Below are 25021 nucleotides of genomic sequence, written 5' to 3'. Positions count from 1 at the left end.
GTGGCGGTCTCCGCCGGCCACGATCGGTAACCACGTTCGCACGTTTAAGTCTATGCACGTCGCTAATTATCAACGGCGATGCAAATGTCATTTTCCCAGTAGTAAAGGCAGAGAAAGAAACCTGAAAGCAGAGGTACTCTGCTTTTTGTAATTGTGTGTGTCTTTATACACCTACCGACAGTTGTCCTGTTGTCGGTGTCATTGCGCAGATATTATATTGTATATGGTGAAAAAACGTCGCAACAACACCGACAACACCGACAACTGTCGGTAGGCGTGTAAAACAATTATGCTTGTGTTTTATGATAGGGTCGCAAGTTATAAGCCGTAAGAAATGGGCCAATCACAGTTAAGTGTGAGAAGAATAATCGATTAAAATTGGTTAATTTCTTACGGCTTACTCTATTGTAGAACAGGCCTTGCAGAATAACGCCCTAAAGAGAAATCTGAAAGAGGTTGTTCCAGCGTTTTTCGTGGATCTGTCAAAATCGCCTGTACACTAGCGCCAGTACATCCATTTTTCGATTTGAGAACTATATAGCTACGTACTGACGATAAAACAATTTTGATAGCAACTTAATATAAAAATAATACAGACTTGTTATTTAACGCGCTTTTTAATTGAGTTTTATAAGTATCTAAAAAAGATTCTAAAATATTAGTGATAAGAAAAAAATTAAGAAAATTTTGTGACTATTTATACAAAAATAATAATTATAAAAATAAATATAGAAACGCTCGTGATGTCATTCTTTCGATGAAATACTAGTTTGGAAAGTTAATGAAATATGTTATATTTCTTTTCTTATGTAAATTACAATTAGGATAGTTACAATTATACATAGTTATAATATACTGGCGATAAAGATCGTATTCGGATGTGGGTCAAGTTTTTTTTCACACGCGCAGCAAATTCATTTAGTAGTGAAATATTAACTTTTGCTAAAAATATTGATACATATTAGCTGCTTTTAGCAGAGAAAGCAGCTTTACAACTGTTGTAAAATTCTTTAAAACGATTGGTTTTTGCCTTTGGGTTTTTATAGATCTAAATACATAAACTAATCATATTGAAAAATTTCAATAAATAAGTATATCTTTTACCAATTAAACGACACGAAAGTATTATACTTTTTGTAATTATACTTTTTCGGTCGAATCAATTCAAAAGTATAACAGAGTTAATTTTGTTGATGCATGAAGTTGACCGCGCGCGGAAAACGACGTCGCACGTCACTTTGCCATCTTAATGAGATTCACGGTGGACACGAGAAGGACGAGGCGCAATGCCACTTATCTCGTCCCGTGTCCGCCGTGATATCATTAAAATGGCGAAGCAGCGTCGTTTTTCGCGCGCGGTTAACTTCATACATCATTAAAATTAACGCGGTGTACTATTTTTGATTCAAGACGACATCCGAACGAGAATTGCGAAAAATACTTTTGGTCGAATAATCACCCAGCAAACGAGAATGGATTAAAATGGATTGAAATTTTTTTCCATCCGAATGCGTATTTTAAAAAATAGCGAATACTTTTTTTTGGATTTAATTGGATTCAATTAGATTCAATTGGATGCAATTGGATTGAAAAATTGCATTTGCTATTCAAAATTTTGAATTGAACAGTATTCACAATTGTGTTTGTGTGCACAGAAAAAGCTAATATTATTTTTAGATTGAAAGGCATAGAGATATGCTCCATGCAATTTCTATAAATGAATAAAAATGCATTCAGAATTGAAAAGCATTCATTTTAACATTCGTGAATCAATATTTCTGAAAATCTGAATCCATTTCAATTCATTTCAATTCATTCTCGTTTGCTGGGCAGTATACTAATACTGTTAAAATCGACATTACGTGATATTTAAAATGTTATAAGAAATATATAAAGTTATAATTATACTTTGTGCCGCATTAAATTGTAGCTTAGAAATTTTACGCCGGCGTAACGTGACGCTATTAATAATATATTATATATTATATATTAATAATAACATTAAATATTTTAATTAACGTAAGACATTTTAAAACTGTTTGAGAACTTAAAAACGATCGGTTAAATATTTCTTCCGTCGCGCGTGTGAAAATATTAATAATTTGATAATAATTATTATAGTTATCTCGTTAGTAAATAATTCCAACGATTCTTTCGAACCGTTTCTCATCGTTTTATTCTCTAAAAACATTAGAATACTTTTGGAGATTAGGATATATACTTCTGGAGAAAAGGTCCATAATTGATTCAAAGTCTGGGCCGTCAGAGACGTCGGTGCGAACAATTCCAACGTCATGTTTTCCGGCTACAAAAGCGTGAAATTGCGAATTACGTGCTATTCATATGAATTAAACTTCGAACCCCAGCACTCGCATGCCAGCCAATGAGCGTGTGAGTCGCTGTGGCGGGTATTCGAACATTGGATCGGCGCTAGCTTCCCTGGTGAAAATAAAAATTAGAACGTAAATCGAATGGGAGAGTAACAGAAGCATAAACGAAAACTTCTAGAAGGCGAAAATTGGAACAATGAAATGTAAAAGAAGTATTTACGCTTCTTTTACGTTTTGATGTTTCAATTTTCGTCTTCTAGAAGTTTCCTTTACGCTTCTGTTACTCTCCCATTACATCCGATTTACGTGTGGATTTTGATTTTCATCAGGATTTCGATTGGAATATATGTGTATAAACGCAACCAGCGAGAAATTTTAGTTTTTTTTCGGAATTTGATACTGTATTTCGCGAAGCTGGAAAAACCTGTACGTATTCAGAACGTGCTTTTTTATAATGTTAGCGCGTGTTTAATATAGTTAACACATATTTATTGTTGAAAGCGTGTTCTGAATACAGAAATTATGTTCTTATATTTTCAATGAAAATTAAAAATCAATTAGACTGGCTATAAATGATGGTTATCGAAGAGATTGTGTTGAAAGAAAAATTGAGCTTGTGAAATAATAAGTAATCAATCTTAAAAAAATGCAAATCGAAGTTATAAATTAATAACGAAAAATTAAATGCTTCTCGGTTTATTGAAATTTGTGAATGGTAATCGTTATTTATAAAAGATAACGAATTAAATAAATAACTTATATAGTTTTCTATTTCAATTAGAATTTTAGAAAGAGAAAAGGAGATAAAGTATTCAACAATTTATAATTTATATTACAATGTTTGAATACTTCAAACATTGTGCAAATATAGAAATATATTTATTACTTAAATATAATATATATATTCTAACAGCAAAACATTTTAAATTAAAACAAAATATTAACATAACAATCGCGCATACAACTTCACCGAGTTCTATTCTATAGATTATTCGTTAGATACTAAATGTACTATATTAATAAACATTACGCTTATTTGTGTAAATGAAATGGAAAACGACATTACGTTTTTTTTGTATATGTAGACGCAGTATCGGAAAATGGACTCAATAAAATTATATCGGTATTAATCTCATCATCGTTGACTTAATCAAACACTTTGTTTATTTTTTAATGTATTGATTATTTTCATAGAAATTTATATATATATATATATATATATATATATATATATATATATATATATATATATAAAATTTGTTAATAATTGGACGATTAAGATAATAACTAAATATATTAACGTTTTTATCGCGATATCGTTCGCGTTAGACTTATTATTATTAAATTTTATAATCGCAAGTTAACAATTAAAAATACGATCTAATTATTGTTAATATTTCAATACGTTTATTAATATCTCAGTGACCATACAAAACCATTACTTTAGTGAAATTTGTGTTATCATACATTATCGATGTTTTTATGTAATCCTGCATTATTAAAATTTGTTCATTATGCTCCTAACATCATTATTATTATATTTTGAACAGCATTTATAATTGTATATTATTTTATAAACAATTATTATAATAATACATTATTACTATTGTAATATAATATAGTGTAGTATACATATAATTATTGTATTACATTAGTAATTATATATTATATTTTATATTCAATTTTATATTATTTTTGTATATTATACTTACTGTTTTAAATTAAAGCAAATTTTTATCGTATGTCACATTTTATATACACATTTTATATACCTGTATAAATAAAATTGTAATTGAATTCTGTAATTTTGTATTTGTAACATATTGTAAAATAAATGGTGAAAAACTAATGATAAAATTCTTTATATACCGTAAAATGGGATAACTTTGGCCCGGAATAACTTGGGCTTAAAATTTTGTAAAATACGTAAACAGTTTGCGTATCCACAACCAGGACATAAAACATTTTTAAATATTTTTAAGACGTTTCTAAAATATCTTATCCTGAATCTGATAAACGTGCTGTTTGGATATTATAAAAATTTGAGCCAAAACTACCCCATTTTTTTAAATACGTAAATAAAAGATGACCGTCGATTATAATCGGGGGAATAGTGGAGGGCCTCTACAGATTGATCCGTTTTTGCTTCTTTGAAATTCTACTTCAAGTTGAGTGTATATAGCTACATAGTTTCTGTGGAAAAAGCGGGACAATCCGTATTAAAAAAAAAAAAACATTATTTTTATATATAAGTAATACATGTCAACGCAGTTGGTACTTACGTTTTATATATTAATCTAGAAAGTAATAGTTGCTGTAATACTCAGATAAATGCCAATGCAAGTTTAATTGTTATTCTCAAATAGAATTTCATCTTGTTAATTACATATTATACAATTAAGGTCTTCTAAGATCTTTCTTTTGTTACAAAAAGATTATAACAAAATAATTATGCTTTATATATAAAACTTTGGCCAAAAATAAGCTCGTTATTAATCACTATTTAATATTTGTTTAAAAATTTATTTACACCATTTGGAGTGAATTATCCTTTGTTTCATGAATCTTTAAACTTATGTATAATGTCGGTAATTAACAGAAAACAATACAGGTAAAAAAATTTTAGTAAAAAAATAGGTGCCTTTATTTTTTGGTCAAGGCTGTATTTGAAATATATGTATTTTGTGTTACTTATAATTTACGTAGTAGTGTTAAAAAGGATTAAAATTTTTGTTTTGTTTTTATTTTCATATAGTCTTCCGTACGAAAAAAAATCGTACAAAATTATTATTAGCGAATAATATCAAAACAAAAATTGTGAAAAAGATAGTGTTTTAAAAAAGAACATGATTTATTTTAATATATTTTTTTATCAAGCAATAAAACATATATGATATAATAATAGTAATAATAATTATGTCATTGATACAATTCAAAACAAACTCTTACTGTAGACCACCTTCTTCCACCAGTTTTGTAAAAAATTCTTCGACTCTGTCACTTGGTTCCACTTGGCGTACTAAGTCTATTAGGCGAAGTAATTTTTTAATACCAATGAATATTCTGAAACCATAAAATGTATAACAATAAAATATATAAAGAAAAAGTATTTATATTATGAGAAATTCATAATGATACAATATCTATCAAAATATTCGCTATATCTACTACATTATTGGATATCACACATATTGTCTTAATAAAATTAAAGTTTTCATATATCATACTGTTGCTTTCCTTGAAGCTTTGCCCGAAAGGAAGCCATTTTATGTTTTGAAAAGAGATTAACTTCTTCCAATACGTTTAATACATGATCAATGGTTGTTAAATTAGGCACAAAAAGAATGGTATTAAATGTAAAAGTTAATTCTACATCGTTTAAAAATTGTCTGTAAAAAAGAAATACATTAAGAATACGTTTGTTCATTGTTTATTTATTAATTATTTTTCTCTCTCGCCAAGAAAGTTCTTATCTTACTGGCAACTAGAAGTGCACAAAATCAACAGTCGATGACCAGGCGGTGGCGATTTCTCTAATAACACCAAAAATGTTTGCAATGTCAGAATAGAATACTTTGATTTAATTGGACAGTAACTCAGTAGACGTTCAATATTATCAATTAAAATGCAGCTGTACGCCGAATCATATGCCTGGTCGAATACCTAAAATGTACAAATAATAAGCGATTATTCTAATCTTTACTACAAATATGTGATTACAGAATTTACTTATAAACTTGTGTAATACAAAACGAGTATATCATACCTTTCGTATAAAACGACATTTTGCAGATTCATTATCAAATTCATCAAGATTGATTATGTCTTCAAGTGTAATAACTTTAACAAATGAGAAGTTTGATTTTTTTGCAATTTGTGCGGCAAGCGTTGTTTTTCCACTCTTTGGTAATCCTATCAAAAGAACAGAAAAGAATCCAGTTGCTTGAGCAACTTTAATGCAAAAATTGCCATTTTCAAGAATATCAGTTATCAGCGCATCCCAAATAATAATCTTATGGTCTAACCATTCACTTAATGCTTCAGTCACTGTATCTGTAGGAAAAGTCTAAAAGATATGAATATAACATTTAGCTATTATAGATCTTATATAAATGCAAGATTATATTTTACGATCTAAAAATTATGTATTTTCATGTAAAATTAGTTGCTACAAACAATATTGATAAAATTAAATCAAAGTAGAACTTAAATTTGTTTTTTTTTGTATTTCATTTTCTTTGTAAAAGATGTGATAACTATTTAAAAAAAAAAAATAAAAATTTTAGAAATTCAAGAAATTTGAAGTTTTTGACAAAAAAAGCCTTAAATGAATACATAGACGAGAATAACTTAGATGATATTTTAATTATAATTGATAAAATAGTTCAATTGTAAGAATAATCAATAAATAATAAAAATTATTTGTTTATTCATTTAATGAACAATAAAAATTTTCGATCCTTGATCACTTACTGGTTTAATTGTGCTCCAATGTATAGAAAAAATTGCTTCTAGTTATCATAAGCTTCTCATCTATAAGGCTGGATAAAATGCCTTTCAAATTTCATTTAAAATGCTAAATATAAAATACTTTAAAAAAATATATTTAAGTGCAAAATAGGTTTTTCCAATCCATTTTTAAAGTAAAATGGATAAATAGATATTTTAAATAATTTTCAAATGCAAAATGGTTTTTCGTGATATATATATATATTTTTTTTAAATATTTTACGTTTAAAATTCACTTTAAACGGAAAGCATTTAAATGGAATGTCAAAAAATGCATTTTATGTCAAAAATCGTTCAAATTTCTCGAATTTTCGGAATTTTTATTTAAAAAAAGGTTAATTATCACATCTTTTTCATTAATATTTGCAAAATAAAATCGTAGAAAATCTCAAAAAAGACAGAAATTTGAGTTCGATTAAAAATGCATTTTTTTACTATTTCGTTCTACTTCGATCGCTTTAACTTGATCATTTTTGTTTACAGCGACTAATTTTACACAAAAATACATAATTTTTAGATCACAAATTTCATCTTGCAATCACGGCCAAAATGACGAGTTTAAATGTGTATAAAAAAATAAATAATTTGAGGCATATTCGGAAACACAATCAGAGTAGCTTCGTGTTTAAGGATGATATTAGACGTACAATCCTTGCAAAGAAAATTAAATTTAGAAATATATTTAATTATTTACACTTCAATAAACTATATACGTATGAAAGTTGTACGAATAAGATTTTTGTTTAATAACACATTTTTGTAATTTATTATTTTGTTATTTTTATTGTTAAAAATTAAAATTTTAAAAATTATTAAAAAATTACGTTTTTCTTCTGTAAGCACTTTAAATATTCAAAATAATCTATGCAAAGTTTCATTGTGATTAGTTACAAAGATCTAGAACAAATATGTTGTTTATATACTGGACAACTAGTTCATGCATTACAATGTTACTCTACGTAAATAATTTTGAATACATAATGTACTTATATTAAAAAGTGAAATTTTTCTCTTCTCTTCTCTTCTCTTAGGCCTCTGATCTGTGTTACATCTCTTTCATATGCTTGTGGGACACACGTAGATTATTCAATTGCCATAAGTATATGGAACCTTTAATTTTAATGACGCGCCAGTTCTAAACGGCGGATTTTTCGAGAAATGTTTGTTGGGCAAGAATATTTTCGCGGAAGGTTGCCGGCCTTTTCCGAGAAGACACGAACATAAATATTTTGATTTCTACCGGGATTGAATACCCGGTAGAAATCAATATCCGGGATCTCTGGCATAATAAATCAGTGCGCTCATCAGTCTGCTATGCCATGCTTGCGGTCGAAATTTTCATCATTTATTTTATAAGGTACATTTCCATATATTTTTATTAGAGCATGGATTAAAAAAATACTATTATTTATTAAAATAAATACGATACAGATAGTGAATCGTCACTAAATTTGTCGCATTATTTTTAAACGTGATTTAGAATCTGTAATTTTTTCATAATTTTATCATTTTGAAAAAATATATAAAACATCCTTAACATTCGGTGAACAATATAAAATATAAAATAATATACAAGGATACTCGGATGGTGTTTTCGAACGTAACCTTGATCGCGCGAACCGCACTCACATGTTTCATCTTTTTATTTTTATGAACATTCGATATTTTCGTTAAATAATATCGCACGATATTTTATATATATTCAAAATCAAAACTAACCCTTACACAAGTTAATGGAGTTTCTCCCTCTCTAGAACTTATCTCTTCAGAAGATTCTTCACTTTCAATTTCCAAATTTAACTTATGTTCTTTTTCCATATTTAAATTATTATGTTCTTTTTCCATATTTAAATTATTATGTTTTTGTTTTTTAAAATTTAGAGATTTAAACACTTGACGATTTATTTGAGATTTGTATTTTTTTTTATCTAAAAAGCTCCTTACACTTAGAGATACGGCTAGTAATAGTTTTTTCCCTCCACAGATAAATATTATCAAATAAATATTATCAAATAAATACAGAATTATAGAACACAATTGTAGAAGAGGCAATTAGTTTTCAGTCAAAAACTTACAAAAATCTTAACGTCTATACCTGACGAATCTTTTGATACAACAATGATCAAATCGATGCTTGTATTATAAAAGGAAAACAGGAACTGACTTCAACAGACTTCTTTATATATAGAGAGTATATAATACTCAAAGCAAAGTCAATCCGGACAATAGACAAAACAGGAATTGAGATTCTTCTGCTCTCCAATAAAACTTTCCAATACCCGTAGGTGTCACGATATCAAAGATAAAATCGAAACTCTTAACGTTTTCGGTCCGATCGAGTTTGCATTAACCTTAGTGATGTTTTGTGCTCTCCTATTGGTAGAACGTATAACGTCAATCAATAGCAAAGCATTTTCCAATTCAGGTTGTTATATTGGGTCATCTAAAAAGTATCCGCGGTTTTTTGTCACTAGATGTGTGTTGATGGTCATATATCTAGTGACAAAGTACTGCGGATACTTTTTAGATGACCCAATATATTTGATTCTACATCTTTTGTTAAACTTTAAAGTCTTACCAAAGAAGCTCTCTCATTCTACATATATATTGCACGATTTTCCAATACATGCGCGTTCCCACTTTTGTACATGCTTTTTTCTACATTTATTTAATATGTATTATCAAAATTTTTATTATCTATATTCATAGCCCCTTGTCAGGATGTGATTTTTGAGTGTTTTATTGTTACTTTGCGTTAAAATGTCTTCGAAACATTCGAGACTGCGATACGTAGAAACGAGATATGAGAATACAAAATATGTAAAAATTAAATTTTTAATGTATATAGGCAAAATATTCGATTTTTGATCCTTATAAATTTTATAGATATATAGAGTGCCAAGAATGACTTCCTATCATAGAATTGAACAATTGAAGAACTGAACAACTTAAACTGTAATGTCTTTGATGATAACGATGATGAGGAATAAAGAATGTTAATAATTATATATTACTAAATTTTGTGTAACGTATGGTTCCATACGAGAATAGTCGACTCATAGTTTGTAAATCTCGAGTTATATACGGATCCTGGTCTTAGCACGATTTTCAACCATGAGTCTTATACACATTTTACAAAGAATTGAGATGTAAGGCTAGAAGAATTTTGTAAAAATTAATGAAAAATTTGGAAAAACTGATGAGTAATAAGTATCGGACAGTAACAAAAGACGCTAATCATAAACTAATGTATTATTAAATTGCATTAAAATGAACTATTGATCAATCAAGTTTAGAAGCATCTTCAGAAATGTAAGCTAATTCTTAATATATCTATATAGTTATAAGATATAGTAGAAATTATAATAGTTTATATAGTCATACATATAGTTATAAGATATATGTCTTACTATATAAACTATTATAATTTCTTTAATACGATTTTAATTGTTATGAAAAAAAGCACAATTATTTTTCTTTATAGATAAAGGACATTTATTGCAAGAACTTGATTCAAATTTATTAACGATTACGAAGTAATCCAAGAATATATTAAAAAAAAGAAGTTTACACATAAGCTTAAGGAATATTCGCGAGATAATCCTTCACATTGGATGGATCCAATTTTCTGAATCCGTTCGCGTCACAAATACCGACTTCAATATTGTCCGCAGTCATCTGTCCTTCAAAACCTTCTTTTAGCGTCAAGATGGCAGTATGAACGGCATCATCCAATTCCAGATCCTCACTATACCTCTTTTCGAGGAACGTTTTGCCATTAACGAAGTTTTTGCCCATCGCGGTTGCCTTCCATGCAAAATATGTGCCAGATGGATCACATTGGAATAGATATGGCTTGTCATTGTCCCAACCACAGATCAGAAGAGATACTCCAAAAGGTCTAACACCTCTATAAATTAGCAATGACAATAATTATTGTCTAATTATCTCTTATTATAACTAGAGATATCCTACATATCTGTATGTATTCAATCAAATAATTTTTTAACATTTAAAAATAATTTATATTTAAAATTTAAGAGCAAATACAAATCATAGTTGAAGACTAATGGTGAATTGAATCACTCATACTACACTAGATTAGTACACATTAAATGCTGCTTTATATAAAGTATTTAAATGCAGTGGCATAATATAATCAATATAATTTCGATAATGAAATAATACATGTTAAATAATGTGGCAATATCATTACCAAATAATTAATCAATCAAAATATACAGGGTGCATGATAAATAACGATAAAATTTTCGCATAGGAGTAGAACGGACTAAACTAAATTTAAGACTTGAAAGTCTTTTGCCATTTTACAATTTTCGCAATAATTAACAAGATATTAATTATTAAAAATCGTCGAATATTGGTTTTTTTTACTCAAGTACTATCAACTATGTATATTCTTGCATGACTATTTTTTATTCAAGTATTATAGAGCTCTATGAATTAAAAAAACATTTTTTATCAACTTTTTAGTACTGCATTTTCTCATTGACAATTATTTTTATCAATATGTGGTACTAAAAAATTTTGAAAAAATTCTTAGAACTCTATGAGAAGAAAATAATTTTTGTTTCTTGCTGTTTTTCTGTAAAATTTATAGTACTTGATTAAAAAATTATTGGAAATCAATACTTGATGTTTTTTAGTAATTGATATCTTATTAACTATTGCGAAAATTGCAAAATGATAGAGTATTATAAAATGAACGGTAATAAAAAGAATGGCTTGGAGAAGCAGCGTAGCTGCTCCTCACCCTGATGAGGTAGAGCAAGGAACTGCAAGGTTCACGAAACGTTGGCATTCCAAGAATGGATCTGGACACGAAGAAAACCTGAGAAACACATAATCTTTATATAAATGGTAGAGGACTTTTCGACTCAGTTTAGTTCGTTCTACCCCTATTCGAGTTTTATCGTTACTTATCAAACACTTTGTATACCTTCACATTTATCTTTGCCAATGAACAGCAGCTTTTATTATGCATTAATCTAGTATATAGTACAAGTAATTGTATTTGCTATAACTCACCCAGATTGCGTGTATTCTTGCATGACCATTGCAACGCGTTGTACAAGTTGTGCAGTCGGGATAGGTTCTCGATATACTAGCAGATATTGTTGTGCCATTTTCCGTGCTTGTTTTACTAATAATCTGTAATCTGGACCCATACCACTGTAAACCATGCCGATGTGCTTTGTAATCATTTCGACTTTGCTGACGCTGTGTTCATCATAGAGAATGGATTTATGTTTGTTTTCCGTAGCCAGAACAACACCATTTAACGCCTTAATGCCCACACTCGGTGCACCGGCGGCTACTGCAGCTAAGGCATATTCTATTTGCACTAACTTGCCTGATGGACTGTAAAACACAATTAATCGATATATGAATTACATAATATACAAATTATTATGAATATTATGTTATTTGTTATTGTGTTATTTATATAATTTTTAGATGATCAATTATACGATCTTGTATTTTTAGATTTGATACTTGTACTCCAAGAATTTGAGAGTCATTTTGTCATATGATATGTTTAGCTTTTTCAAATAAAATATACTCAAACAAAATGATTATTTATATATTTGTCAATAAGAGATTAATATTAATAAGATGCTATTAATTAAGACAAAAATTTTTATTCAATAAATAGAGAATGTACCACGTGTAAGCCCAATCTAGAAAGAGGTTAGGTTACTGTTTAATCTGTTTTCAGTGGCACCCTTCTTTTACTACAGATACGGAATATTGGCGTGAAACGTGCTGTTTCGTACGCGATTATTATGATTACTGCGATTATTATGATTACTGTAAATATATTTACCTGAAGGTTGTTAACGAAAAACTATATCGTTCAGAAGCCATGATAATCACTTTGCACTCTTTGCAGCAATATACGGTGACACAGCACTATCAAGCTAATGCACCTATACTGTATCACAGTGTACTACACTTGATTCGACAATGATACCAGAATTGTACTCGAAATGTTCCTAGAAATATCTCTAGATAAAATAACATACATGACTTTGAAAATGTTCGCGCGTATCTCTCTCATGCTTTATATTATTTAAAAATTTATTAAAAAATGACAAAATTTAATTTATATATAACTTGTGAATAAATTTTTTATAATTAATTACGCTTGCAATAGCGTAAAATTTAATAATTACCCAGCAAACGAGAATGGATTAAAATGGATTGAAATTTTTTTCTATCCGAATGCGTATATATTTTAAATAACGAATACTTTTTTTTGATGAATACAGATTTTCAGAAATATGGATTCATGAATATTAAAATGAATCTTATTCAATCTTGAATGCATTTTTATTCATTTATAAGAATTGCATAAAACAAATATCTATTCCTTCTCAATCTTGAATACATTTTTATTCATTTATAGAAATGGCATGGAATATATTTCTATGTTTTTCAATCTAAAGTAACATTATAATATTTTGTGTGCATCGTGAATACTGCTTATTTTAAAATTCTGAATAGGAAATGCAGTTTTTCAATCCTGTTGAGTAATTGTATAAAAATAATAGCCATTTCTATGCATTGTGAATATTGCTAAATTCAAAATTCTGAATAGAAATTAAAGCAGAAAAGCAGTTTTCAATCCATTTTCGTTTGCTGAGTATGTATAAATATGTACAAACATAACTAAACATGCATAAAATATTCATAATCATATATAATTATACATCGAAATACGTCCACATCTTTTTCTTTCTTTTGTAAAATTACTTTTTAGTGTACTAAAAATAATAATAATATTGAGAAAACATCAAAAATAGTTAACAGGAAAATTTCCATGTTTTAGAAAAAAAACAAGTTTGGAAAAATGTAAAAAAATTTGCTTATATATAACTATGTATAATTTTACATGCAATTATATATGAGCAATTCTTTTACATTTCTCTAAACTTCATTTTTTTTCTAAAATAAACAATGTGAAAATTTTTTTTTAATTATTTTTGATGTTTTCTCATTATTATTATTATTTGTAGTACATTAAAAAGTAATTTTAAAATGAAAGAAGGATGTATGAACATGTGTAGATATCTCATACATAATTAAATATATTTATTAATATCTGTTTATTAACTTAATTATGTTTATGTATGTTTATATATGTTTTTATATTCATACATGAAAAATATTTTACTAGAAAGCAAATATTCTTATTTAATAAAATATATGATTGTATGGAAAAATAGAACAAAATATGGAACTTTGAATTGCTTCATGTATGCATTTTATATATATATATAAAATTGTTCATATTTAAAAATCTAATATGTACGATCGTAACTAAAACTTTGCTATTATACATTTGTATACATCTTTTTTTACTAAATTAAAACAGTAAATGCATTATATATTCTTGCTTATAAAAAAATATGATATCAAAATGATCTAAAAATAATATAAAAAAAGCAAATAAATTATATTATCATTTTCCTTACTTTTTAATACTAGTAAATAAAGATAATATTATAAGTATAACTTAATAAATATTATATTTACATATATGTATAATTATTGATTTCATGTTTTTATTGTAAAACATATAGATTTGCCATGTGTACTTTCTCCATTTTATTCTATTTTTTTCTTTTTGTTTTTGTTTTTTTCCGTTTATCTCCTCTCAAAATACATATCTATTACACTCCTTTAGATTTTTCTTCTTTTCCAACATTTAATTATAACCCATCTCGAAGATATTTCTTAATACTTTATATTTTATCACCTATTTTCGTGATTGATTTAAAATAAAGGAACATTGCCCATTAAGTTGTCAATATATCGCATGATTTCGACGAGCGATTCTGCTCTGCCTCACAAGGGAAACCAGATGACAGCATGATTCAAAGTTTCCTCGTCGATTCTCCACTCGATACACCGAAACGTGATGAATAAACTGATCCAAATATGAATTGACTCGGATTGTTAATAAGTAGAAGGAAAAATGATTGGTGACACGGTGCAGATCGACAATAAGGAGCTCATCGAATGGATCGATGGCATCCCATTTTCGAGACCCGCGAGAAACTTAACGAGGGATTTTTCGGATGCCGGTAAACTCGCCGAGTTTTTTTTAATTCAGAGACGATTTTCTCTTCTTCAGAGATAAATTTTAAACCAACCGCAATTAAATCTTGATTAATTTAATGTAATTAATTCAATCAAGCAGAACTACTTAAAGCAAAATTTTCAACTATATAATTATTTGATTTTTTTCTATATATTAAATGACAGAAAATTAATAATTTTATCATTTAGAGGTTTGATTGAATTTTAATTTTGATTCAACTTACTTCTTAGCTTTTGCTGATTCTAAGAATTAGAAAAAGCTGAAGAGTATAAATTAAATCAAGTAAATTATATTCAATCTATATCAGTATAGGAATGAACCTAATTAAATTATTATATCCCTTGATAGTTCTTACGGCGGAGGTTCTAAAATTATACTATCCCCGACATGTGGAGCTTCACAATTATGTTCCGGCGAATGGCATAAATACAAAAAGGGAGAACTGGAAGATGCTAAATCGAAAAGTGCTCGCAAAACTTGATATAAAATTGAGCAGTGACACTATTCATCAACTGGCGAACGGGTCACAAGGCGCAGTCGAGAAGCTCTTAACAAAGTTGAGAGTGAAAGTTCTGAGGGACGGCGTTGAGATGCATAAACCGAAACTCAAAGATGTAGAAAGCAATGTAGAAGGCAACGAAGCGCAGACATCATATATTAAATAATCACATTTTTGTTTAACCTGTTTGACTAGTTATACATTATTGTTTCGTTTCGCATACAGCGAATATATCATTCTGGCAATATTACAGCAAAATTCCAGTAACATTGTAGTAACTTGCAATGTTGGAGCAATGTTGTTGTAATCTTTACTATATGGGTTTGGTTTTAATTTTATCGTACTTTCCATAGAAGAGAAGATTGGAGATAGCTCGTCAGACAGCTACCTCAAACTGCAAGTAGAAAGTCTAAAAACTGATTACGAAACTCGTGAAATTAAATCATCGAAATTTATGTGTCTGAAACGAGGGATTTTCAACGTCTTCAGTTGGATTTTTTGCTTCTTTCGTATATGGAATATCTTTAACTATTGCACACTTCCTCGTTTCAAGCGTGAGATATTTGATATATAAGTGAGACAATTTGTAATTGATCAAATATGAATAAATTTCCAAACGCGTTTAAAGGCGATGCGCTCGCGAATGTTACGACGAAGAGGATTGAAGATGCAAACGACGAAAATGTGCAACGTACAATTTACGCAGAGTTAAAACAGGAGCTGCGTGAAAAGGAAGAAGTGATAAGCACTTTGAATCACAAGATCGCATATCTGGAGAGTTCGATGAAGCTCAAGGATCTGCGCATCTCCAGTCTGGCGGCGCAAATCTTGCAAAACGCCGTCGAAATGGATCAATCAGCGAAATCGCAATCAATCGAGGGCGCACACGTTAAATTACGCTCGCGATCGCACAATTTTCACGAAGCCAAAACGAATTAAACATCCGTGGTAGTGCAAAATTGCAATCTTAACTATGAAATTAGAAATAAAAAATTAATGAAATTTAATATATTATTTATTATATTACATGTAGCAAGGTACACATTCTCTATATCATGTCATAAGTCTTCATTTAAATTAGGCCATATTTAGAAAAGAAATCAAGAATCAAATTTTATTATAATACAATTTAATTTGTCAGCTAAACAACTACTTTAGATAAATAAACCATGCTCCGATTAATAAAAAAAGTGTATTTTTTAACGGAATAGAAGTGTTATATTGTAATTTTTTATTACTACGTATTAAATCATTCTTTTGACTTCTTCAAACGATTTGATGAATTAGTAATTTATTCTTAAATTTAATTTTCAATTTAATTAAAATTTTCAGTTTAATTATAGAAAAAGGATAATGAGTAATGTCGAGAGCCACACTTGAAGACATATATTTATACTTTGTTTGCTTAGCGCCGAGACGCTACCCGTGTCTCTATTAATATACTCTATTTATAAACATGAAAAAATAAATTTCAAGATTTTAAAATAAAATCTTGAATAAAAAATGTGTTTGCGATAAAAAAAATTGTTTTTAAATTTCAAACTTCTAAAAAAAGATACAGATTTTTTTTTTTTTATATTCATCATTAAAACATTTAGTATCTACTTAATTCAATATTATTTAATACATTTTTCTTTACATTTATGTTTTTAAATATTAAGGCATATCTTATCGTTGTTGCGATGTCTATAAATAAATTGAATGATAACTTTTTTTTTCGATACTGAATCTAATAATGAATTCGGTTTTGTATGAAACACATTGTATACTACATTGTATGTAGTAAAAAAATTAAGTCAAAATGTTAAACTTTTATTGCAGTTATAAAATTTTTCTTTAAAAAATTAATTTTTATTTTTTCGGTATGTCTATATTTAACACAAAGTATTTACGATTTGTAATATTAAAATATCAAGTTGCACACAACTTTTATAAAGCGTTAACAAAGCGCTAAAAAAGCGTATATAATCGCTTTTGCAAACACTACAGTGCTATTTGATATATAATTTTAGAACGGATAATTGCTAATAATAGTATTCGAAATAAAAAATATTTATATATATTTAAACGATTATAATATTTTACTTCATTATTAAACATTTTTTTAATTTCTTGCACTATACTTTTAGGCATTCTTCTTAACACAAAGCTTGTTTTCTATGTAACTGCAATTCGTATTATCTTTCTAGCACATTTGCATTTCACTGACACTTTCTTTTCATATCTATTATACATCCGTTTTCTGTCCCGCTTTTTCCCGATTTCCACTGATGTTGCACTTATTGTCCAGAACCATTAAAAGCATTTGTTATTATTTTTCTAAAATCTTTATATTCATAAACGCAGTTTCAGCAATCGTGTAGCTTCAACAAGATAATTTTTTGGAAAAATATCTTAAAGAAAAATAGGAAAATAATAGCAAAGTCTTTCAATAATTCTGAAATGACAATGAGCGCTACATCAATAGAAATCGAACAAAAGCGGGACAAAAAGCGGATATGTTCAGAAGAAAAAATATCAATGAAGTACAAACGTGTTAGAAAGATAAACAAACTGCACAGCTGAAAGAAGACCTAAACGTGTATAATGCAGGAAATTAAAAAAAAAATTTTAGTAAAGTGTACTATAAACTGCAAGTAAATTAATATTAAACTCACTCAAATATTTTTCATTCCAAGTCTTTTTTTTCCTCTATGGCATAAAACTTGTAGCAACATATTGTTGCAATATTCTCGTAATATTTAAGGTTGCAAGAGTATTTGAAAGCAGCAACGTTTTTGAAAGCATCTGTGACATACGGATATATATATTTATTCTAAAGCTATATGTTGTCAGAATTACAAAATACTTTGTGTTAAATATAAGATTGAAAAAATAAAAATTTCTTTTTAAAGAAAAATATAAATGTGATAAAAGTTTAACTTTTACTACTGATTTAATTTTCCCTACTATATGAGGAATAATCAACAAATAGGGACATATCGTTTTACGATTTAATTAGATTTTTAATTATAATTTTTATGATTTAATTATATTTTTAAATTTGTTTCAAATATGGAAATCATTTTTAAATTAATTTATTTTTATACTATTCAATTTAGCATTAAAAATAATGTAAAAGTACATATTTCCAAAATTTCTTCTAAACAATTGCTACAATAATCGATTTTTTAGTGAATGCCTTTCTTTAACAAAATATATATATATTTATTATTTCATTGTTATAATTATTATAATTACGTCACTGCATTATTAAATTATTTAAATATTTTATGTATATACATATATATAAATATATAATTCAATCACTCGCACTGCGTTAAATTAATACACGTTAAAAGCTGCTTTATATATATGACGCAGTGCGAGTGACTGAATTCACTATAAACATATATTTATAGATTGACATTTAATCATATTACATTTTGATTATTTAGTTATTCTACAGAAATCTTTTGGATAAATGCAAAAATTGAATTTTAGAATAATAATAAGATATCAAAGGTGTGTCCAAAAAATTTACATACATATTTGATTAAAAAACTTTTAATGTCGGGTAAAAAATGAGTTTTTATTAGGTTCTTTTAATCAAAGTTTCCAATCTTTTTAGTTATTTTTATCTCTAGTTTGAAATGGTCTCAAGCTTATTTATTGAAACAAGAACATGTGAAATTGGACCGTCAAAAGTTGTCCAAGAAAGTTATGCATCAAGGCCATTTTCTCATCATCGTTTCTCACCGCGAAAGGTGGGGATATCGATATTGTCCGTTCACCTATACTTGAAAGGGGTCTGTAGACCGTAATGTCAGTAGTATACCGGCTCTTGGATCATAACGGCACACGAAATACCGGAGAGGTTTAATGAGAATTCTGCTATAGCGAATGTGAGTATGATTATAAAAAAACATATATATTCGATCTTTCCTTCCAGTACATGTTTATAGCCATTAGAAGATTTATTAATAACTTATTCTATAAGACATAAACAAATACCATTTTACTTATTTTAAAGATATCACAGGACAATAGGAACATTATATAATTCTTTAGATATTTTTGATCGATATTTTGATTAAAATTTAACAATAAGAAGCTCTCTTTAATGTAATCAAAGCCAAAGTTGTTGTAATACGAATGTCTGATAATTACGCTTAGAAAAAAATCTGTACTTATACTTTCATCAGAGATTTATATAGATATATAGATATCTATAGATATTTTAATATGGTCTATATAGATTTTAATATGGTTTGCAATAGATTTGAAGGAAAATTATAAATCTATTCTTTTTAATTTAACTTCTTGCATAATTTATTTCTTTTCTTCTTCGACATGGAGTGAAAAGGAGAGAAGAATCGTGGAAGAAGTTCAATTAAAACTACAAGTGTTATATTTATGACGTATTCAAATTGGATTAATTGAAACAGAAATATCATGGAAAAAAGAGAAAATAGACAAATGAATTCAAGTGAACTATTTTCAACGCCAAGCTTGACAAAATCAATTTGTTCATTAGCTGAGTAATTTTGTTGCATAATCAAGAAATAGAGGAGAGTATAATTGGTTTTCTCAAGAAGGAAGAGGATTTCTACAATTATGTTAAATATTATAATTAAACTTTTTATAAACTTTGTTACTATGTGTAAAATAATAAATCAAACAAATAGGTAATATTAGCAATTATTTTGTGATCACACAATAACATAGTTTTTATCTACTTGAACTGTGTCATCCTTTTTTATTTCTTGTTACTATATATTATTATAAAAACATAATGTTTACTGTACATATTATCTTGCACATGATTTTAGTTAAAATAATTTCGTAAATTAATTGATTTTATTTTACTTCGAAATTTACTTATTATACAATTGATTATAATTGATTGTTCTTAGAATAAGATTATATTCATCATTTAACGAAAAGTAATTTTTTATATCGTACATCTCAAATAAAACTATTTCATTGACTTATTCGGTTTTTAACGAAGCGCATTAAGTAAATCATACTGAAAAATAAATTCAATAGCTGCAAAATATAATGGTATATAATGGTTAACCTTCTTGTACGCTTTGTTGTCACATAAAATCCGGATATACTTTCGACTCATCCTAGTTAAGCTAGAAAAATATAAGTGCAAAATGTGTTTCCTTAGGATAAAAAATTCAAGAAGACGCACGTCGAGACTTTCTCTTTTTGTAAAATCGGTAATAAGATTCACTACTTAAGAAATTAATATTACTAAAATTAGCATAAGTTTTTTAATTTAACTCAATTAGCTTTTTATTAATTTTGCTATTTTAAATGTATCTGTAACATTTCTCTTTTTTCTTATGATTTTCTTCTTTTTCTTTTTCTTTTTAATAAAAAATGTAATATAAAATTATGTAGTAAAATTTTTTAGTAGAATATTTTTTAGTAAAGTAATGTGATATATTTACAAGTAATGTTATATGCAATAAGTGTAATTAATGTTTAATTTTAATGTGATATTTTTCTATTTTATATTTCATTTAGATACCATGATATTGACTAGCATTCCTTGCACGACGCTGTTTTACTGGACCGCGGCAATTGTATCAAGTAGTGCGATATTGTTCCTGGCCGGTCTTCGTCTGTACGTTTTCTGCACTTTAGGCATTTGCAAGAGCAAAAGCCGAATGGATGGTAAAACAATAATAATCACCGGATGTACCTCCGGTATTGGTAAGGAAACAGCAAGGGATCTTGCCAAGAGAGGCGCGAGGATTATTATGGCATGCAGAAACACGGATACTGCTAATCAATTAAAAGGTTTCGTAATTAAAATAACATTATATTTTATTTTAAATAAAAGTAGTCACGATAAAAATTAAATAATTATTATCTTCGCCTCATTTTTCTTTCTTAAAAATTCTCATTTGAATGAAAAAATTTGTTTTAATTATTCTTTTAGAAAGTTATGCAAATTTATGTAGGTGTAAAATATACTATAAAATTATTATCTTCATACTTTTTACTAAATTTAATTCATTGTGATTTAATTATGGTATTATTGCAAATGAATTGTCGATAAATGAAATAAATTTTTTCATACAATTTACTAAATTTAATTCATTGTGATTTAATTATGGTATTATTGCAAATGAATTGTCAATAAATGAAATAGCGAACTAGCTTATATAACTAGCTTAGAGATGATGATGTCACTTATGATTGCAAATCAAAAAATTTATTAAGCAAAGACTTATTAAACAAAGATTTTATCGCTACATATGTTTATTATGTAAAATATATTTGGGTTATTTACATAATTCTCTACGCTTTTTTATTCATTAAATACATTGATTTATTATGCAATGTTATGTAATATAATAATCTTATAAGTTAAATAATGAATAAAAATTTGAGATCAATACGCATACAAATATGTCATATTTGCTAACGCAAAGTTGAAACAATAGCACAGAATAGGATTTCTCTTTATGTTTTCATATATTCTTGGGAAAAGTTATTTAATTTAAAAAAACCTATTCAATTGTTTTTTTAATTTAAATATTAAAAATGTTTAACATAAAATGTGTACCTTATATTTTCTGCGAGAGTATATTTTTTTAGTATATTCTATAATAAACGATGTATCTGAGATATACACATATATATGTTTTATATGCAGACGAGATTGTGAAAGAATCAAACAATAGCAATATTGTAGTCCGCAAATTGGATGTGTCATCGTTGCAATCGATCAGAAAGTTTTCCCAGCAGATAAATCAAGAAGAAAGCAGATTAGACGTGTTGATTCATAATGCCGGAACTGCGGAAACTTTCAAGAAAAAAATCACGGAAGACGGATTAGAACAGACTATGGCTACCAATTACTTTGGACCATTTTTGTTGACGCATCTTCTAATCGGTAAGAAATTATAACGCAAAAAGCACATTTACTAATTTACTTGTTACGCTGACGTGTTCAATTCGAGTGAAATAAGTTCACTCTATTAATACATTGTGTTTAATTATTAAATCATTAATTTAAAATTTGAATATCACGATTCCCTAACTTAAAAGTAACAATCAAAGAAATAGAAGGGCTCGAAGGAATAGGAATAACTTCAGAATGCGCTAGTTGTTCAAAAAAAATCTCTCATATAAAAGTTAAATTTATTAAAGAGACGACAGAACAAACAATAATTGTTAAATGATAATAATTTCATACGTTTAAGTCTTCTTCATAATATAGATGCAAAAATTACTAATAAATAGTTAGTATTGCCTATAATACGATAAAAGATCGGAAGATGTAATTTTATTTTTTGCAGTCTCCAGGGAAGCCAAACTAAGTTCTCTGAGAAAATGTTTGACGATATACAGTCGACACATTTTTTCGTATTGTACATTTTATTTATTATTTTATAATTTGACTAAAAATCTTTAATTGTTGACGTTCTTGCTATCAAGACTTTGGATTAGTAGTTTACATTATATACTTGCAGTTTCCGTGACAGGCACCGACATTATGATTTTCATCCAGCTTTGTAATTGGCATGGGAAAATATATTTTGGATAGAGAAGTTTGGCTTTCTTGGAGCAAAAAATAAATTTATATCTTCCGATCTTTTATTGTATATGTAGGCAATATTAATTATAAGTATATAATTTTTTGCGTCTATTATCGCTGAAGAAGATTGGAAATTATTAATTTATTTATGAAGCATAACATGGTGAAAGTTTTAATTAAATAATTTTACTTCACGATATGATAACATTAAGTAGCAATTTGCCAGCAATTTGCCGATAACTTTAAACTCGTCATCATCAAAATTCGTACTATTGCTATCATATTGCCATATATAATAATTAATATGCAGCATCAAACAATACTGTCGTATTGTTAACAACGCAATAACATTGACGCAGCTATTTTGCTATTAAACTGCTGACAATACACATTATTGTCAATACACATACACTGCATATTGCTACAATGTCGGTATATTCGAAATCGTTGAAGACAAATCCAAAAAATTAAATTTAGCAAGATTTGTTAGCAATCACAGATTTGTGCAATTTTGCTGAGACATGCTTTGTTATCTGGGAGGATCTGAAGGGATTAAATCGTAAAATACATAATTTCTCTACATAAAATCTACTATTTTGAATTTTCGAAGTTATCAAAAGTAAAATCTGTTTTGTATCATATACATATATAATTAACAGTTATATAATGTTGATTAAGGGTGTGGTCGAGTTGCCACTACGAATGTTTCGAAGCATTTGATTAACCAATCGGAAGAAAGAATTTTACTAATTGATCAATCAAAAAATGCTTCGAAGCATTCGTAGCGGCAACTCGACTGCATCCTATATTGCTGCTAATTGGTGTTTACTATAGGTAACAAATGTATATCTAATTTTTTATTAGTCATCTTTATAGTTTACCCAGACAACATGTATGTCTAAAAGAGGTCATAAAAACATTGTAAAGATGTTGGCACATATACATATCTAAACAAAACTATTTAAAAGACATCTTTTAAACATGAAGGTGATATATTACGTATTATCTGGGTAGACTATAATCGTAGTCATAAAGATGACTAAAAAAAAATTACTGCAGTTATAATAATGCCGTCCAGTTTTTTCACAATTTACGTAAAATCTTTAGAAAGAATAAATAGCGTGATATCTGTTATTATTATTATTATTATTATTATTATTATTATTATTATTATTAACGTCATTGATCCAGATAAAATAACTTCTTTATAGTTATGATTTATAACTTATGAATTATTACAAAGAAATCTCGTTGTTTGCAGATTTATTGAAACGGTCGAAATCAAGTCGTATCGTAGTGGTTGCATCAGAACTCTATCGACTAGCGTGTTTAAATCTTGACAATATCAATCCAACAACGACCTTGCCAGCGTATTTGTATTATGTGTCAAAATATGCGAATATAGTCTTTACATTGGAGTTGGCACGACGTTTGGAGGGCTCGGGAGTAACAGCAAACTGTTTGCATCCTGGAATGATAGACAGTGGAATCTGGCGAAGTGTACCCGCTCCGTTATCCTGGGGTTTGGACCTTATAGTTAAGGCTTTCTTCAAAACACCTGAGCAAGGCGCACAGACGACTATTCATCTCGCAGTTTCTGATGAACTTAAAGAAATTTCGGGAAAATACTTTATGGATTGTGCCGTAAGAATTATTTTTAATCTTTTTATAAAAGAGCTTTCAAAAAGAACTTTCTTTGGTTCTTTTAATTTGACGCTAAAAATATTTATCTTTTTTAAAATTCTTCTTAAGCACTCTAAATATATTTTAGGAATATAAATTATCGAACGCTGTAAAGGATCCTGCTAAAGGCAAAAAATTGTGGGAATTAAGCGAGCCTCTGGTAAAATTGCAATCGTCAGACCCGAAGATTTGAGTGCGTGTATTTTTTTGTAAATTTTTATATATTATATATATTTGTTATTTGTTATATAGACATATATAACAAATCTATTTTGTATTTAAAACTTTAATAATAATTTGATAATTTGCCAGTATTATTTGTCTAATTAAAC

General features: G+C 27.8%; 4 protein-coding genes across 6 annotated transcripts; 2 read left to right on the top strand and 2 right to left on the bottom strand.

Moving 5' to 3' along the window:
* Positions 1-4972: 4972 nt before the first annotated feature.
* On the bottom strand, positions 4973-9732 carry LOC105152217 (vesicle-fusing ATPase 1). 2 transcript variants are annotated; one of them, XM_011066354.2, is made up of 5 exons: positions 8559-9732; positions 6097-6396; positions 5809-5993; positions 5558-5719; positions 4973-5393 (listed from the first exon to the last, which is right to left on the bottom strand). In XM_011066354.2, the coding sequence occupies exons 1-5, from the start codon at positions 8682-8684 to the stop codon at positions 5276-5278; spliced, it is 891 nt and encodes a 296-aa protein (XP_011064656.1). In that variant the 5' UTR covers positions 8685-9732; the 3' UTR covers positions 4973-5275. The 2 variants fall into 2 exon arrangements, with proteins under 2 accessions (XP_011064656.1, XP_087261771.1); XM_087405645.1 differs by having other exon boundaries at positions 8565-9732.
* Positions 9733-10307: 575 nt separating this feature from the next.
* Positions 10308-12838, bottom strand: Prosalpha2 (proteasome alpha2 subunit). Its single transcript, XM_011066353.2, has 3 exons — positions 12688-12838; positions 11889-12221; positions 10308-10749 (listed from the first exon to the last, which is right to left on the bottom strand). The coding sequence occupies exons 1-3, from the start codon at positions 12726-12728 to the stop codon at positions 10419-10421; spliced, it is 705 nt and encodes a 234-aa protein (XP_011064655.1). The 5' UTR covers positions 12729-12838; the 3' UTR covers positions 10308-10418.
* Positions 12839-14456: 1618 nt separating this feature from the next.
* On the top strand, positions 14457-18411 carry LOC105152268 (uncharacterized). Its single transcript, XM_087411219.1, has 4 exons — positions 14457-14950; positions 15316-15600; positions 15820-16020; positions 16095-18411. Exons 1-4 carry the CDS (start codon positions 14842-14844, stop codon positions 16403-16405), a joined length of 906 nt encoding a protein of 301 aa, XP_087267345.1. The 5' UTR covers positions 14457-14841; the 3' UTR covers positions 16406-18411.
* An 824-nt stretch (positions 18412-19235) lies between these two features.
* LOC105152214 (retinol dehydrogenase 14) lies at positions 19236-25003 on the top strand. 2 transcript variants are annotated; one of them, XM_011066351.2, is made up of 6 exons: positions 19246-19350; positions 20622-20673; positions 20984-21259; positions 22122-22361; positions 24268-24650; positions 24778-25003. In XM_011066351.2, the coding sequence occupies exons 3-6, from the start codon at positions 20989-20991 to the stop codon at positions 24880-24882; spliced, it is 999 nt and encodes a 332-aa protein (XP_011064653.1). In that variant the 5' UTR covers positions 19246-19350; positions 20622-20673; positions 20984-20988; the 3' UTR covers positions 24883-25003. The 2 variants fall into 2 exon arrangements, with proteins under 2 accessions (XP_011064654.1, XP_011064653.1); XM_011066352.2 differs by lacking the exon at positions 20622-20673 and having other exon boundaries at positions 19236-19350.
* The last annotated feature ends 18 nt before the right edge of the window (positions 25004-25021 follow it).

This window comes from Acromyrmex echinatior, chromosome 1, assembly GCF_024713525.1.
Source record: "Acromyrmex echinatior isolate Ae372 chromosome 1, ASM2471352v2, whole genome shotgun sequence".
Lineage (NCBI taxonomy): Eukaryota > Metazoa > Arthropoda > Insecta > Hymenoptera > Formicidae > Acromyrmex > Acromyrmex echinatior.
The sequence above is the reverse complement of the archived record's forward strand: the minus strand, read 5'-3'. Positions and strand labels throughout refer to the sequence as shown.